This window comes from Plecotus auritus (assembly GCF_963455305.1).
Source record: "Plecotus auritus genome assembly, chromosome: 5".
Lineage (NCBI taxonomy): Eukaryota > Metazoa > Chordata > Mammalia > Chiroptera > Vespertilionidae > Plecotus > Plecotus auritus.
In genome coordinates, this window is record NC_137776.1 from 45,299,512 (window position 1) to 45,317,491 (window position 17,980).

Consider the following 17,980-nt stretch of genomic DNA (forward strand, 5'->3'; position numbering starts at 1 on the left):
CAATTCTATTTGAGGAATTCTTGAGGAAGTTTCATGAAAAAAAAATTGAAAACATGAGTTGGAAGAGCTGTCTATTAATTGCCAACTATTTCTTGCTGTTAATAATGAGGTGAGGAGCTGTTTGTTAAGCAGCTCTGAATTCTGAAGATTGCTAAAATTATGATAAGGCCATGATATTTTGGTGTTATGGCTGATAGAGAAAAAAATTCATATTGGAAGTTTATCTTACATAGTTTATTTAGCTATCAATATTCATCCTTTTAATTTCTAGGATTTATTATTTATATGTATTTGATTTCTTCTTTATAAAAGCATTGAATAGGGGAAAATTGCTTTAAAAATAATATGAGAGGGAATTTTCAGATATCAGAAGTTTATTATGAAAATTTGTGTATCTTTTTATTTTTATTTATTTATTTTTTTAATTTATTTTTTTAATTGTTTGAAGTATTACAAATAGTAGTACATATGTCTCCTTCCCCCCCCCCCCCATTGACCTCCCCTTCCCCCCAGTACATGCCTTTACCTGCCCCCCCCCCCCAGTGTCTTTTATCCATTGGTTATGCTTATATGCATGCGTACAAGTCCTTCGGTTGATCTCTTACAGCCCCCCCTGCCCCCAACCTCCTCTGCCTTCCTCTGTAGTTTGACAGTCTGTTCAATGCTTCTTTGCCTCTGTATCTATTTTTTTCCCCCATTTCTTTCCTTTAAAAAATCTTGCCTCTGCAGACTAGAAATAAACATATAATAACAAAAAAAGTTTGAGTCACAATTTCAATGTCCAACAGTTCTGAGTCCCCGTTTCAATGTCAAACAGTTCCTTAAGTGTACATGTCAGCAATGATATCTGGATGGTGGGCACATGGTGGCAATGCAGGTCCAACCCTCTCTGGTTTGGTCCTAGGCAACCTGCTGCGTCGCACAGCTGCTGACTGCTAGCATGGCAAGGCGTCTTCCATCTCTGGACTGTTTCTCCTCTTCGTGGTTGGAGCAGACCTGTCAATTCCTCTCTGTTGCAGGAATCCACATGGTCTTGGAGTTGTTTTCTGAAAATATACAAACATATTCTCGACCAAAAGTTAATAAAGGAATCTTTTCTATATAATTGATTTGGGGTCCTTTTTATTTTTGCCCAAACGATTTTCCTTTGTCTTATTTAGACACCATGTGTGTTTTTCATGGGTGTCTTGCTGTTAGCATTACAAATGAAAATTAATTTTGTAAAGTAAAAGTTTTCTAGATGTAATTTACTTATAGGATATTTTTCCTTACATGATATTACCCTACTATCCCCCCTTTTGTGATTAATGGAGGCTTTTGTAAATTTTATAATGCAGTCTTGATAACTTTAAATTTTAATTTTTTTGCACAAAAATATGATTGCTTTAGTTTCATTGCATGTTCAGGAATTTTACCATGAGATGAACTACCAATAGAAATTTTAGTTACCACATTAGGAACAGCTTTTTGTCCAGTACAATTAAATTCTCTTGAATATTCACTTATTTCAATTAGCCTATTTAAATTAATCTGAAAACTTGATTATTATTTTACTGTCAAATTTAATACTCTACCAACAATCTTAGTTTACCCTGTAAATATTAGTGGAAAAGATTATTTGCATTCTTGAGTAGGCCCTGAGCATTCCTGGTGCTAGGCTGGATTTAGATATAGGGCAGCTGCTGTCGGCCAAGTCTCTGTCTGTTACCTGGGTCCCAATCTGAGCTGGGCCAAGTCACTGTCTGTCACCTGTGTCCCGATCTGAGCTGTGCGTGGGAAGCAAAGCAGCCATGGGGGCAGGAGACCTCCCTCAGAAGGGGTGAGGTATCTTCTTAAAAAATTTGAATAATAAAATACATGTGTTGACTCAGGCTTGGCTTTGGGCTTAATAACAAATACCAAAAGGAATTTGAATAGATAGGCATGACAAGAGGTCTGTTACTTCCAAAAGTGAATCAATGCATTCATCTTCTCCAAGTCTGCAACATCAACTCCAAACATAATATCAGATTTTTTTCTTTTGCTTAAGTCATGCTCTGAGCTTCATGCTGTCACATGAAAATCATCTGCCTCACCAATACACCCTCTTGGAACTGGAAAATGAAAGACTTTCTTACTGAAGATGCCTAGAGAGGAAACATTGAAGTCCTTTCCATGAGTAACCTTGCTTATGAAAGCTAAAGTGAATTTTTGAAAGCCAATAGTTGGGACAAAAAGAAAAAGAGAAATCAGCCAACAAAATAAAATCTTGATAATGAGCCTAATGCTTTATATTTTCTGCTAACGTCAATATAGATAGTTAGCAAACAACACCGAGCTATACCTTTCCTTCTCATCTAATCTAGGAGGAGCAATACCCCAGATGTCTCATTTTCTGTCTGAAATCTCTGGAGTGAAGTCTAACTGGCTCATATTCAACCCTAATAAGGTAATATTAATAGGTGAAGACAAAACTTGAGGCAGGGTCTAGTAACTTCATAGTGCTAGAAACTGAAGCAACACTTGCATCTGGTTTAAGATAGTCTTTAGAGTAGTAATTTTTTTTAAAATATATATTTTATTGATATTTCACAGAGAGGAAGGGAGAGGGATAGAGAGCTAGAAACATCGATGAGAGAGAAACATCGATCAGCTGCCTCCTGCACACCTTCCACTGAGGATGTGCCTGCAACCAAGGTACATGCCCTTGACCGGAATCAAACCCGGGACCTTTCAGTCCGCAGGCCTACGCTCTATCCACTGAGCCAAACCGGTTTCGGCTAGAGTAGTAATTTTTAAACTTCTCTTTGGATTCATTAAAATGGCAATGAGCACCCTTTACTTCTTTGGCTTTCTAGAAGATTGAACTTTTCTCCAAGACTCATCTCAACACTATGATATAAAGTTATCAGTTTCAAGCTGGATTCCTTTAGTAAATGACTGGAAGTATTTTCGATGAGCAGAGAAGATGCATTTGTTTTGAACACTGGAGGCATATCTTTATGATTAAATTGAACTATTAAGATCATATTATCTTAATCATCTATTCTCTATGCTGACAGCCAATGTAATTGAGGGCTTAGATTTCTGATTTCTACAACTTTTCTGCTATAATTTTTATATTTTTTAAGTATTGCAGTAGTTCCTTGATAGCAGCAAAAGCTGTCAAAATCCGGTTACTGAATTTACAGAATGAAAAGGTAACTTTATTCCATCTGAATTTTCTTTCAATGAATATTCTAAAACCATTTATATGAATAATCTAGACTTAATCGAAGACACCTTAAAAATCTGTGATGTGAGACTTTGAAATTAAGTTGTATCTTGATTCTGCTACTGGAAGATTTTGCATTTAGGATGAGGCACAAGGCTTTTGAAATTTTTGGACCACTCTTTAGAACAACATGAAATCTTGGAAAGTTTTCATCAAAGAAGGAGGCCTAGAAGAAACTTCTTCCATTAATTGCTCATTTGAATTCCTAGAATTTTATTTTTTAGAGTTGTCTATAGAAAATGCTTTGGTAATAGAATATTAAAGAAACACAAGAAATTAGGACTATGGATTGTCTTTGTATCTAAGAGCATACTAGGTATGGTATTCCAAAGTAATGAATTGCTTTTAGGTTCCTCAGTTGCTTTTATGGTTAAATTGATAGTACAGTAATACTTGAATCTGCTAAGCCACATTAAAGTGATTTATCAGTTTTGCTTTTAAAAAATATGCAATCCAAAATACCTGACATATAGTATTTTTTTGTTAAATATGGTAAGAGAGTATGAAGTTTTTACATTGTTAATATACTAGTACAGTGGTTTTAGGCTAGCATGTTTGAAAAATATTAATATTATTGTTTTCATTGCTCAGTTGTATTTGTTTAGGTTTTATGTAATTATATTAGGAAAAAATAGCTCTTATTCAACTGGAAATAGCTTGCTAATAAAACTCATGGCATCTAATCAATACTACAAAAAATAACAAGTAAAATTTATATAATGTAGAAATTTATCTTGATAACCTGATTTCTGCTCTTCCTTTCTTTTTAGCAATATACTGTTACTATTAGATTCTGTTGATCTAGAGAAAATTCTATTTGTAGTATTGTTTGTTATGATGCTCTATGATATTGAACTATTTGTTAATGTAAATTTTGTTGAATTCTGTATATTTACTAGATCTACTAGTATAAAGCTTATACCTTTATTTATATTTAATTATGTACAGTTTACTCAAGATGTAAACTTAACCGTAGTATCAGTTTGCATGCTTATTTTATTCATAGAGATCTTTTGGCCTGCAGATTCTCTTTTCTAAAATACCCTTACCGAAAAAAAAGTTTTATAGCATTGCTTAATAATGACATTCTTACTCATCTAATGGATTTGTTCACCAATGGTAAATAAGCAGTATTTTGTGTATTTTATAGTAGAGGTCTGGTGCACGAATTCTTGCACAGGTGGGGTCCCTCGGAGTGGCCTGAAGAGATTGGGCCCCAGCTCATGCCCCCAGCCTCGCAGCCCTGCCTGGCACCCTGCTGTGGCCTGGCACCACCCCCTCACCTGCTCCACCATCCCACCTGCGGGACGATTGATCAGGGCTGGGCCCCCCACTGCCGCTGCTGGTTGCCATCTGTGGGGTGGTCAGGCCCCTGCTCGCACCTGCCTTGGCCTGGCGCCGCCTGCTCACCTGTTCCACCATCCTGCTGCAGTCCGGTTCCACTTTGCCACGGTCCCGCTCTCGTCGGGGCCCATCAGGGCCGGCAGCGCCTCCACTGTTGCCTGCTGCCAGTGCTGTGTTGCCGATGCCCGCCATGTTCCGCGCTGCACCCGTGTGGTTAGCCACGTCATAGCGAACGGTCAAACTCCAGGTGGAACCACCACCTGAGGGGACAATTTGCATATTAAGCTTTTATTATATAGGATGAGCTATATAATAACTCCTAGGTGGTTATTACTATTATTTAATTTTTTTAATTTAATAAATCTTTATTGTTTAGATTATTACAATTGTTCCTCTTTTTTCCTTCCATAGCTCCCCTCCACCCGGTTCCCACCACACCTTCTGCCCTTACCTCCCCGGCCACTGTCCTCATCCATAGATGTATGATTTTTGTCTCTTCCCGCACCCCCCACACCCCTTTCCCCCCGAGAATTGTGAGTCCACTCCCTTTCTATGACCCTGATTCTTTTATATTCACCAGTTTATTCTGTTCATCGGATTTTTTATTCACTTGATTTTTAGATTCACTTGTTGATAGACGTGTATTTGTTGTTCATAATTTTTATCTTTACCACCTTCTTCCTCTTCTTAAAGAATACCTTTCAGCATTTCATATAATACTGGTTTGGTGGTGATGAATTCCTGTAGCTTTTTCTTATCTGTGAAGCTCTTTATCTGACCTTCAATTCTGAATTAGAGTAATCTTGGTTGTAGGTTTTTGCTATTCATCAATTCGAGTATTTCTTGCCACTCCCTTCTGGCCTGCATAGTTTCTGTTGAGAAATCAGCTGACAATCGTATGGGTGCTCCCTTGTAGGTAATTAACCTGTTTTTCTCTTGCTGCTTTTAATATTCTCTCTTTGTCTTTTGCTCTTTGGCATTTTAATTATGATGTGTCTTGATGTGGTCCTCTTTGGATTCCTTTTGTTTGAGGTTCTGTGCACTTCCTGGACTTGTAAGTCTATTTCTTTCCCCAGGTGGGGGAAGTTTTCGGTCATTATTTCTTCAAATAGGTTTTCAGTATCTTGCTCTCTCTCTTCTTCTGGCACCCCCATAATTCTGATGTTAGTACGCTTGAGGTTGTCCCAGAGGCTCCTTACACTATCTTCATATTTTTGGATTCTTTTTTCTTTTTGCTTTTCCGGGTGTGTTTTGCTTCTTTGTATTTCAAATCTTTGACTTGATTCTTGTGATCCTCTAGTCTGCTGTTGGATCTCTGTATATTATTTTTTATTTCAGTCAGTGTATGTTTAATTTCTAGTTGATCCTTTTTCATATCCTCGAGGGTCTCGCTAAATTTATTGGCCTTTTCTAGGAAATTCTTGAAAAACCTTATAACTGTGGTTTTGAACTCTATATCCAGTCATTTGTTTTCCTCCATTTCTTTCGTTTGTGATCTGTTTCTTTGTCTCTGCATTTTCACTGCTTCCCTGAGTTGGTAGAGTAGCTTTGTGTGGTAGGTGTCCTCTAGGGCACAGTGGCTCAGCCTCCCCAGTTACCTAAGGTGGACACTCTTGGTGCACCCCTTTGTGGACTGTGTGTGCAGCCTTGTTGTAGTTAAGTCTTGATTGTTGTTAGTATCACTGGGAGGAATTGACCTCCAGGCCAATTGGCAGTGAGGATCAGCTGTGTCTACGCTGGGAGAACTTCTGTGCTGGAGACACTCTTATGAGACAAGACTTGCAAAATTGCAAAAGCCTCTGTGCTCAGCTTGGATGGGGCGGAGTTTCAGGGCGGAGCAGACAGCCTTGGTCTCCCATCAGCCCTGCCCTATGAGGCCCCTGGGTCTCAGTGTCCCTCGGTAATCGCTGCAAGCACCTCTAAGAGAAAGCCGCCCTTGATTTTCGCCCGCTGCCAGACAATCCAGTTTCTCCCCGAATGAGTCGGGGTTCCCAGAAACTTTCCCGGAACTTGAGTTCAGTGCAGTTGGGAGCTTCTGTCTCCCTCCCACTTTAGAAAGCCAGCCACGCACTTAGCCTCCCGTGCATTCAACAGTCAGTCCTCTCTGTGCGCGCGCGCCTCCGGACCTCTGCCTTCCACAGCTCCCGAGTCTCAGTGTGCTTTCTCTTTTCCTGACAGCCCAGATTTCCCCTGAATGAGTCTGGTTTCCTAGCATCTCACCCGGGACTGGAGTTAAGTGCAGTCGGGAGCTTTCTTCTCCCTCCCGCTTTAGAAAGCCAGCCGCGCACTCAGCCGCCCGTGCACACAGCCGCCCATCCTCTCCGTGTGCGAGTCTCCATACCTCAGCCTTTTGCAGCTCCTCTGAGTCTCAATGTGCTTTCCTCTTTTTTTCTAGTTGTAGAATTTCCACTCAGCCAGCTTTCCTGTGGTTCTGGATGGTGTCCGTTTTGTCTTTTAGTTGTAGTTTTGATATTGTTGTGCGAGGCAGCAGTTTAGGTGTTTACCTATGCCACCATCTTGGTTTCTCTCCTAGGTGGTTATTATTTAATTGAAGTTTATTCATTGAGCCTGTGGGTTGAGTTTGGGGTGAAATTCATGTCTTTGTTTCTTAAAATAAGTTGGCCAGTTTCTTTAAGAGAGAAAAATCTTTTAAAAACTTCTTTGTTTAAAACCTGCAAGTTCAAAGACAAATTGTGTATTTTAATTTAATAAATTTCATATGGGCAAGTTTATAGTCTATAGTGAGTACTGCTGTGTTAGCAAGGCAGATTTGTTCTTACTATTGTGAAAAGGAATAAAATAAAAAGAATCTAAATGAGTTCACCAAAATACGAGGGTTTAAAAAATATATATTTCAGAGTGGAAGGGAAAGGGAGCGAGAGATAGAAACATCAATGATGAGAGAGAACCATTGATCACCCTACTGGGGATTGAGCCCACAACCCAGACATGTGCCCTGACAGAGAATCGAATGATAAACTCCAGTTCATAGGTTGATGCTCAGCACAAGGGGTTTTTAAAGGTATAATCTAAATAGAATTATGTATTTTTCTGTGAAAATTTCATATATTTTTCTAAAGTAAATATATGAAATTGTTTTGCTAGACTATTCTTTAATTTTCTTAGAAAATTATTCTCTCAAGAGCTAGACTAAAAGTCTAAAGGTAAGTTGATGTTCTTATATGTTTTTGCATGTGTGTGCTTTATAGGTGAGGCAGTAGTGTTAGTTTTACAATTACACTGTTTTATGATTTTGAGTTGTCTAGTTAAGGCTTTTCCTAAACAACTGGAAGCCAATTTTTTACATTTGGTAGAAAAAGTTTCTTAAGATTATTGGGGTAGGCATGGGGCAGGGGGTAGGAGTGGGGAAAGGAACACATTTCATGGGTCATTTTTGTCTCATCACATTGCAATATATTGTTTTCTTCACATTACAGATGCCATTTTTCTTTTTTTAAATCTTCATCCAAAGACATGCTTAGAGATGGGGGTTGGGGGGTGGGCGGCGCGGGATGTCATTTGCCTTCCCTCAGCTCCCTGACTGGGGATCAAATAAGCAATTCAGGTATGTACCCTGACTGGGAATTGAACCGGCAGCCTTTTGGTACATGGGCCGATGCTCAACCAACTGAGCCACTCTGATGGGGCAACAGTTGATTTTTAAAATGTCTTATAGATGGAATTACATCATTCAGACAATTTTGTTTCATTTTTAGTCTAAACTGGTGTGACCCCAAAGGCTGGTTTTTCTTTTAGTATTTTATGCTCATATGTTGACATCTCATTAAATTACAACTTCACAGAAAAAATTTATTGTTTTATTAGACTAGGCAAATGATACTATCTCATAGAAATAAAGTCAGTACTTTTAGAATATACTTAATCCTATCTAATAAAGAGGGAATATGCTAATTGACCATCACACCTCACAAAGATGGCGGCACCCACAGCCAATAAGGAGAGAATATGCTAATTGACTGCCATGCCTTCAAAGATGGCAGCGCCCACAGCCACAAGATGGTGGCGCCCAGTCCCCTCAGCCCCGCTGGGGTGGCAGGCATGCTGCACGGCCAGGCCCGCCCCCAGGCGGGTCTGGCCCCTCCATGCTCCTGCCTCCGGAGTCCCCCAGTCCCCTCAGCCCCCCAGCTGCCAAGGGCGGCCCGAGGCGCAGGCAAGCCTCGGATGACAGCTGCCCAGCCAACGCCCGAGGCGCAGGCAAGCCTTGGATGACGGCTGCCCAGCTGATGCCCGAGGTGCAGGCAAGCCTTGGATGGCAGCTGCCCAGCCACCCAGACCTGGCCCAAGGCACAGACAAGCCTTGGATGGCAGCTGCCTAGCCGCCCAGGGCCGCCTGAGGCTCAGGTAACCAGGGCCGGCCGAGGCTTGTGCTGCCGGCAGTGGCAGCAGCAGAGGTGTGATTAGTTTTCCCCTGATCTTTGGGTTGCCTCCTGCCCCTGAGGGCTCCTGGACTGTGAGAGGGGGGCAGGCTGGGCTGAGGGTCGCCCCCCTCCAGTGCATGAATTTTCATGCACCGGGCCTCTAGTGATATTATAAAGCTCTATGATTTAGTTAATAAACTGGTAAGTATTTTTCTGTTCTTGCTCACCTAGTTCACTTAAATCTTTTTTGGATGACTTCTCATAAAATAGCATTGGTGTCCAAACATTGAATATCTATGTCATTTAGACTAGCCAATACCTGTATTATAGGCATCATGGCACATGCCAGTTTTTTTGTAGTGTTACTGCTATTAAAATTACTTTTCTGCAAATTAACATGGGAGAAGTAGTAGGCTTTTTGATTATTTTTAAGCACTATCATTTTACCAATTTTTTAGTCTTTCATATATTCTGTGAAATACAACACAGTATATAATATCCTTTCCTAATTATAATAGCACATGGCATTTCTTAGAATTCACCTTTATAGACATTTAAAATTTTAAGTATGGTTGTTCTGTTTGTATTAACTACATTTTTAAAATCCAAGAATTTTAAAATTAAATGGATTTGAGTAGTGATGTGTTTCTGAAAATAGTTGTATCACAGAGCTTTAACATGATAAACCATAAACTTTGATACCTCTCTTGTTTAGTACTGAGGCAGTCTATCTGACAGAATCTGACAAACTATGTGGGCCTATGTTCACTTAAACATGTTTATTGGTGAATTGAGTCGTGGATTCTGAACTTTTTTCATTTTGTTTGGTTTTATTGGTTTTATTCAGAGGGCTTACTAAATTTTAACAAATTGTAAAGTTCTTGGCAAGTAAGTATTGTGGAAAACCATAACTTAAAATTCTATTGATAAATTTTGTGAGGGTAGAATTACAAATGGTTGGTAACTCCTAAAGTTTTCCATTGAAGGCCTTACTTGCCCAGGTAGCAGAATTATCTGTACATGTCCATAGAATTTTATCTGCACTGTTTGCTTTCCCTTTGTGCATTGGAACATTCAAATAACAGTCAGTCTACGGCTTTTTACCTTGGATTTTTGTAAGATTTGAAATGGTATTTGCAATACCATTTTAAATTCCTTTTGAAATAAAAATAGCATTTTTGTGACATTTGGTATAATATGATTTGAGAACCATTTCTTACTACTTTTTGTGGTTATATGAAGTTTTTATATAGTAAAACCTCATTAACTCGGATGTTCCTAACTGTATAATTTTGGCCCTTCATCCTATATAAAAAATTGGAAAAAAGTTTATAATTCTGTAAACTAGTCTCTAAAATATCTGTATAGAAATAATTGTTTTAAAATATCATACACACACACACACACACTTTGTACTACATAAGGAACTAAACTAGAACTTTTTACTGATGTAGACTGGTCTTTACTCCATAAATGTTGAATTAATAACATTTGTTGTATGTCATAAGGGATCTTCTATGAGGGTAGAAAAATCTGCTTATTTGTTTAGCTGATGTGATTTAACCTTATCTTCCTAGCAAAAACATTAGTTGCTATTTATTATAAAAACTGCTCTGGTCATTCACTCTCCCATCCCATTCTTTAAACATAAAGAATTATAGAGACTTTATATAATAAAATTGTTGTTATTATTAAATTATTATTAAGAGATTTGAATTTAATGAAACTTACTTGAGAGTTTAAAGGGAACAAATTTTCAGGTGGGGAACAAGACCTTTAATTAGTTTCCATTTTAGAGACAGGAACAAAAGACCCTTTTCTTTCTCTCCCTACCATTGTAGGTACATAGCATATCTGACCCAGAGATTTAAATCCTGAGGATTTGTCTTGTATAGAGAGATGAGGGGAGACTTGTCATGCCTTTGGAAAAGGTGGATCATAGAGATGTAAGGTCTTGGTCTATAGACCTTCTAAGGTCTGGGATAATAGAGATGTAAATCAGTGTGGGAAATAACACCACCTACATACACACAAAGGTACATATTTACACACTGCTCACAGGTTTGCCTGGCACAAGGGAGACAGTTCCTTCAAGAAACATAATCTGAGATTTAATACATTGGTTTTGTTTGTTGGGCTATTGTCTTACAGCACATAATTCTATTGGGGCTTTGTTAGATTGGACATTCAACTTTCAAATGCATCTTTAGGAAAATTCTTAAATATGAAAATTCCTAAATTTTATGAAAATATGGGACTAGATAAAGTATGGATTTGTTTCCCCCTAATTGTTTTTTTTTCCTGTTTTTGTACCAATTCATGTACCTTATTTAGCAATTTTAACATTTTTGTATTCCTGAAGTCTTAACTCTTTGTCTTTTCAGAATCTTTAGAAGAGCAAGATGTTTTGGATAACACTACAGAGCAGACAGAAGACAAAATAACAAATACAGAGCAGACAAATGAAGTGATTGAAAAAGCATCTGGTACAGAGGAACCAGAAGAGAAGCAAGAAGAGACTGAGAATGAGGAAACCTCAGTGAATGAAGCCAAATCAATAGTTCCCAAAGCTGATTCTATTCCTGATTCTATTTCTGATGCTATTCCTGATTCTATTCCTAATTCTGAATTAAGTGGAGAATCATTGATGACGATGTAGTAAATGCTTCCACATGCCTTCAACTGGATAGCTGTAGTTTTGTTGATGTCAGTTATTGCTTTTTAGGTGGTGCTTTTTTTTTCTCTCTAAGGATATGCTTGATACCATTTGAATTCAGATTGCCTAGCTATTTCAATATGTCAAAATTTTATCTACTAGGTATTAAAACTACAAGCAAGTGATATCAGTGAAGTAAAATATTTTTGAATGTACAAAGACCCACACTGGCTTTTAGAATTTTTTTTGCATTCTAAAAGTAAACATGATAGCATTCTTGTTTTTTTTATGTGTGACCTGTAAATAATATCCATTTTTGACATAGGAAGAACTTTGGTTAGGAGTAAGTTCTAACAGTGTTTGTTTTAAGGAATGAAACTCAAGATTTTTAATAGTTCATCATTAAATGGATATAAGTTTTACTCTCAAGATATTTGCCAGGGGCGGGGAAATGTCTATTTATGCATTTACATTAAGCGGTATACAAATTTTAACTATATAGGCATTGGTACGAATTCTCAGTAAGAATGCAGTTGAACAGTCAAGTGCAGTGTTTCTTTTTGATGTCTCTTATTTTGCAGTTGGGCCAAAGGCACATAATATTATAATTAGCTTATGTTTACATAACATAGGAAATATTTCTGCACTTGACTGTAACTTGAATTCTGAGCATTATTTATACTTGTAAAATAATGATATTATAAGTGAATTTTGTGCTCTTGTGTGTATTTTGTTAAGGAAAATAAAGATGATCTGGCAGTAGTTTCTTTTTGTTAAATATCTAGACTTCTTCATACAGAATCTTGGTGGATGACTTAGCTACCTGAAAAAAATCTTAGTAGGAAGAGCTCACAATACAACAACTCTGTAGATACTGCTGAGGGCAAATTATGATGCTTTTATTGAGACTTGTTACCTTTTGAATTCAGGAAACTAGTGACATTTAGAGGTTCTAATCAGAGATTAGGTTTTTCTAATTCAGGAAAACTATAGGCCATTTGTAATTTTTAATTTTGAGAGATACATAAGTTCTATGAGAATAGGCAGTTCATTGGATTTAATATGTGTTTTAAAGATTAACAGAGAAAAATTTTGACCCATAATGGTAATTCTGGTACCTTAAACACAGTGTGGTTATCTTTTCTGTCTTACCTCTCTTCTCCATTATTAAAAAAATTTAAATCAAGTTATGACAAAAGGAGAAATGTATAGGAATGGTGTCTATAGCAAATATTTCTAAGTTGTACATAGTTTATTAAAAATTTAATAAAATGACGTTATTTAAAATTCATGTTTATGATTTAATATCTTATATTGGGTAGGTATTTTTAAGAAACTCAATCTGTTAATAGTCTGAAGCATCATGGTTTAGTGACCCAATTTTTTGAGATTACAGAACTGGGCTTAAATTTTGCCTCTGCAGTCTTAGTATGAGGATGATTAAACATAATTTATGTAATGTTCCGACCTCAGTGCCTGATAATAGATATCAAGTAAATAGCATTTTATGTTATTGATATCCTTATGAAATAGGAAAGGGCCATAAATTCTTCCTCTTGCAGATAAAGAAATGAAAAAACAATATGAACATGTAATTCAGCTGCTCAGAATCAAGCCAATGTTTTCTGCATCAACTTTTACCTATGATATACATGTATATAAATATATAAAGGAGATAGGAACATAAGATTACAGAATATAAACTCTATGGAAATTTTTTTGGATGAATTTAATCAGGTTTTAGTAACACCTTGCTGATTCTTCCTGTTATAAAATATTCAAATTCTGATGTACATTGCTTGAAAATACCCCAGAGAAATATAATTTAGTCATAGAATCAAGCAAATATTATGAGAAATATCTTCGGAAGAAATATGGAAAGTTAAAAGGGGATTAGTAATATTAATGTTAGAGGTAACATGCTATAATCATAGTATCCTTTAAAATAAAAAAGTTTATTCTGATATTGTAATAAACAGTTAATGGTTGAAAGAGTGGTGACATGTCCTATTTCTGATTATTAAGGCTAGTATTAATGAGGAAAAGCAAACAACTAAGTGCTATTAGCTACAGTGACCTTAACTTCCCTATTTACATGTTTAACAGGTCATCATCTAAACTTTTCTCACTATGCCCTCAGCATAATCTACAAACATGGTCTGGCTTCTCTCCATGCCTCCTCCACTGTTATGCTGTGGCCTCAGCAGCTTATTTCAATTCTTTGACCATGCTGAGCCCTTTCCTGCTTTAGGTCTCAGTTTAGATATTCCCTCAGAGAGATGCCATCCCAAACTCACTAAAGTGGTTTGTGCTTTTTACTCTCATATATGTCACTTTATCTCTACTATTTCAAATAAAGTAAGTATTTTGTTTGCTAGTTTACTGTCTATCTTCACAACATAAAATCTATGTGTGCAAGGCTCTTGTTGACTTATTTGCTACTGCATCTCCAGGGCCTGGTGCCGACACATATTTATTATGTGAATGAATAATTTGTTGCTAGATGCAGTGAAAACTGTCCTTATTTCACTGCTTCGCAGTATGGACGTTGCTGAGCACTGTCCTCTGAAACACTTTTTTTTTCCTTCTGGTTTTGAGTGCTCACACTATTGTTCTCTTATTTCTCGGGCCCGCCTTCTCTCGGTGTCCTTTGCAGGCTTCCTTTAATGTTGCTGTTCCATAGCTTCTACCTAGTACCAGCGTTTCTTCATCCCACATGTCCTTTCTCCAGGGGTTCTCACCAGCCTCCATGGATTAGATTACCATCTGTTGCTCAGATTCTCAGACCTCGAGCCTTGATCTGTTTCCTTCACTTCAGAGTACTACATTCACCTGCTTGCTGGAATGTCTCTCACTATCAACATACCAAAAAACACTATTTTCTCCTTCAAACATTCAAAACTTTCAAACCACCTGTGTTTCTCATCTCATCAAATAGAGCTATTATTCAAGCCAGGAACTAGAGTCTAATTCCTTTCCCCTTTGTCCTATATCTTCACTGTCAATTTCTGTCTCCTAAACATCTACCCGTTAATATTCTCATTTATCTGCCCACTAATAATTAATAATAAACATTAGCATTCTTACTCTGTGCCTGGCAACATGCTGTTTATGAGTATTGTTTTATTCTTTGGCAATAACCCTGTGAAGATTTTTTTTATCTCTGGATTATAGAAGAGAAAACAGGTAGAAATAGCAAGTTGGTAAGTGGAAAATCTGGGATTCGAATGCAGGCAACTAACTGCAGAAGTTTTCCTATTAATTACTGTTGTACTGCCTTCTGATTCATCATCTCAAAACTGTCTCTTAACTGATTTTCTTGTCTGCAGTCTTGCCTTGCTATCCTGTGCACTGGAGTTTTCAAAATTAGAAATTGAATCATATCACCACACCATTGCTTAAACCCTTTAATGATTCCTCTCTGGTCTTGGGAAGAGGTCTGAATTTACTGATATGGCCTACAGAGCCTGTGTAATTTTGCTGCTAATTACCTCTGGCATTTCTTACTACAACTATTGCCACTGTCCCCCCCTCTCTTCCCCACATACACATTTTTAATTTTGCTACATTAATATTTTCTGTGGTGGGCATATGCAAAGTGTTTCTAATCCCCCAACCTTGTGTTCTTCCTCTGCCTGCAATATTTTCCCACTCACATAATCACAGGGACCAGGGACACTCAATAAATAGTTGTTGACTTGAAAAAGTTGCAGTTAAAACTCAAGTTTAGAAATTTTGCTAGCTGTTAAGTTATGCCTTTTATTTTTGAAATGGATCTTTCTCATTTTATGCATTGGACACAATATTGTTATGGAGAATATAACTGAATCAGAGCTATAGCTTCGTGTGTGTGTGTGTGTGTGTGTGTGTGTGTGTGTGTGTGTGTGTGTGATGAGAGGTTTAATTAATAATTCATTAAATACTGTATGCTAAGTGTTAGAAAAGCTAAGTGACTTATAAAAGGTCATAGGAATAATAGCATGTCAACTAAGCCAAAACTCAGATCTCTTAATGCAAGATGTTTTATATTGAAACAACAATTTTACACTGTCAATATTTGTATTAGCGTTTAAGATTAAAAATGTAACATGTTTACTTTTATTTCCAGCTGATGGCTACTTAACTCTTTAAAACTAAAAAAAATTTTTCTTGTGATATTATTTTACAATATTACTCTCCAGTATCACCTGTTGAATTGTGTGCAAATCAGCTAGACAACGGGTCAAAGAATGGTGATAACTTATGGAATTATGGATAGATTGTGAAACAATTATGGAGAACAGAGCTGCTTTAGAAAATTGGAAGAAAATGCAGTGTTATTATCTAGGATAACTTTAATTCATTGCAAAAATTATATGCAATTTAAATATAGTTTATGAGCTACAAAGAGCTATTAAAATAATATGTAAAGATGAAGCAAAACAGATGGTTGTGAATCGATGGTCTGCTAAATCTTACAGTTTGTAATTTGACTTGTTTCCAAAATATTTCATCTGAATGTATAAACTCTACCTGGTTAGTAAGTTAATATATTCAGGCTCTGAATTTAGGTAATAAATATATAAATACAGAAAAGTACTTTATTAGAATATAAACAAGAATAAAAATTAAGTACTGGATTAAAACATTAAATTGTATCAGTCTATAAACTATTGTCTCAGCTGAATTTCTTTCCTCCTCAGAAATTAATCCGCATTTTATACTTTAATACTATTTAAAAATGCCTTTTTAGAAATTGTTGCATTTACTGATAGTAGGTGGCCCCCAATTGCCCTTTATCAGTTTGCCTTTGTGTGAAACTTAGATGCCATTTTTCATTTTTTTAAAACATTTTTTATTGATTTCAGAGAGAAAGAGAGAGGGGAGAGAGAGATAGAAACATCAATGATGAGAGGGAATTATTGATCAGCTGCCTCCTGCACGCCCCCTACTGGGGATCGAGCCCACAACCCAGGCATGTGCCCTTGACTGGAATCGAACCCGGGACCCTTCATTCTGCAGGCCGATGCTCTATCCACTGAGCAAAACCAGCCAGGGCCCATTTTTCATTCTTTCTCCTCCAGAGGTCCTGTTGTATGTGGATTAATTTATGCTACTCATGGGCTTTAGGAGAACAAAACACTATTTACATACATAGTTCTATCTTAGTTGATGTTTTTTAAAACCTAGATTTTCTGCTTTATGTATTTTTCTCTAGATTTAAAAAATATTTGTACCTTCTTTTTCTTCTTTGGCAGCAAACTTGGTAGAAGTTGGAAGCACACTGAGAAGATTAAAAAGTGTTCTCAAAAATCTCCGTCATAAATTAGTTTTTTTTTTTAAGTTCTTATTCCAGGATTATATGAGAATAAGCCAAATTTTCAGCTGCCAAAGACTTTTACCAGATCCCTGGCACTTGATTTAGGAAAACTGGGAAAAATAATTTACTTTTGTGAAAATAAATATTTCTATCATAGTCTGATTTTGAAGGGTGAAGAAAGTGTGGAATTAAAAACATTTTTTGGATACCTACTCTTGGTCAGGCACTGTGCTCTGGGTACTTTTACAAGTACATTCTCTTACAGTTCTCACAACCACCATGTGAGGAGATGGAATTCTATTCAAGCAGGGATTACATTAATTTCCCAAGACCTCTTAATTTATGGATGTTGTAAATGGAATTGGAACCTAGGATCGTCAAGTCCTTGTCTTTTTCACTACCTATGAGTTCTTTCCTTTGGTAGCTGAAAGACATAGACTAATGCTCTTGTAGGTTCTCATATTTTTGTGATAACTCAAGTGTTACTTCATCGCCCGTCTTCTCTTAGCCTAACACTTGTCAGACTCTCCACTCATAACCCTCCCCTTGAAATTCTTTCGTAATATGAAGGCAGAGCCATATCTGTTTTTGTTCATCATAACATTCCTAGTGTCTGGCATCTAGAAGACACAATAAATTATCTGTTGAGTAGATAGTATGCATGCACGTGCACACACAGAATGGGAAATACTGCTGTTGTTCAGTAAAGATTTTAGAGTTTGGGGAATTTTGCAAATATCCTATTAGTTCAATTATTCAGTAGGGAAAGGGCCAGATAACTTTTAAATTGTAATTTAGGCAAATTCCAATGGACTCTTTTGTCTTTCTTTTTAATATTGATCCATCACCTGCATTGTTGTTGGAGCATTCTAAAACAAATTAAAATTTTTAAAGCTCATTTGAGGATGGTAGACTCCTTAGGTGGTTTGTAAGGATGCCCTTCAGAATGTGAATTACTTTTCCAGATTTCTCTCCCACTACTCTCCCTTATGCTCTGATCGCAGATGAATATTCCATACTTCTGAGAGATGCTCAGCACTGATCTCATA

At 37.0% G+C, this 17,980-nt stretch overlaps 1 protein-coding gene across 8 annotated transcripts in view; it reads left to right on the forward strand.

Moving 5' to 3' along the window:
* LNPK (lunapark, ER junction formation factor) overlaps positions 1–12,923 on the forward strand; it is a 79,965-nt gene extending 67,042 nt beyond the window's left edge. For 4 of the 8 annotated variants that reach the window (XM_080671348.1, XM_080671350.1, XM_080671349.1 and 1 more), the window contains one exon: positions 11,361–12,923. In XM_080671348.1, the coding sequence (XP_080527474.1) occupies positions 11,361–11,635 (275 nt within the window). In that variant the 3' untranslated portion in view covers positions 11,636–12,923. Of the gene's footprint in view, positions 1–904; positions 1,109–2,345; positions 2,429–11,360 lie in introns of those variants that run through there. The other 4 variants (XM_080671351.1, XM_080671352.1, XM_080671354.1 and 1 more) reach the window with 2 other exon arrangements.
* The last annotated feature ends 5,057 nt before the right edge of the window (positions 12,924–17,980 follow it).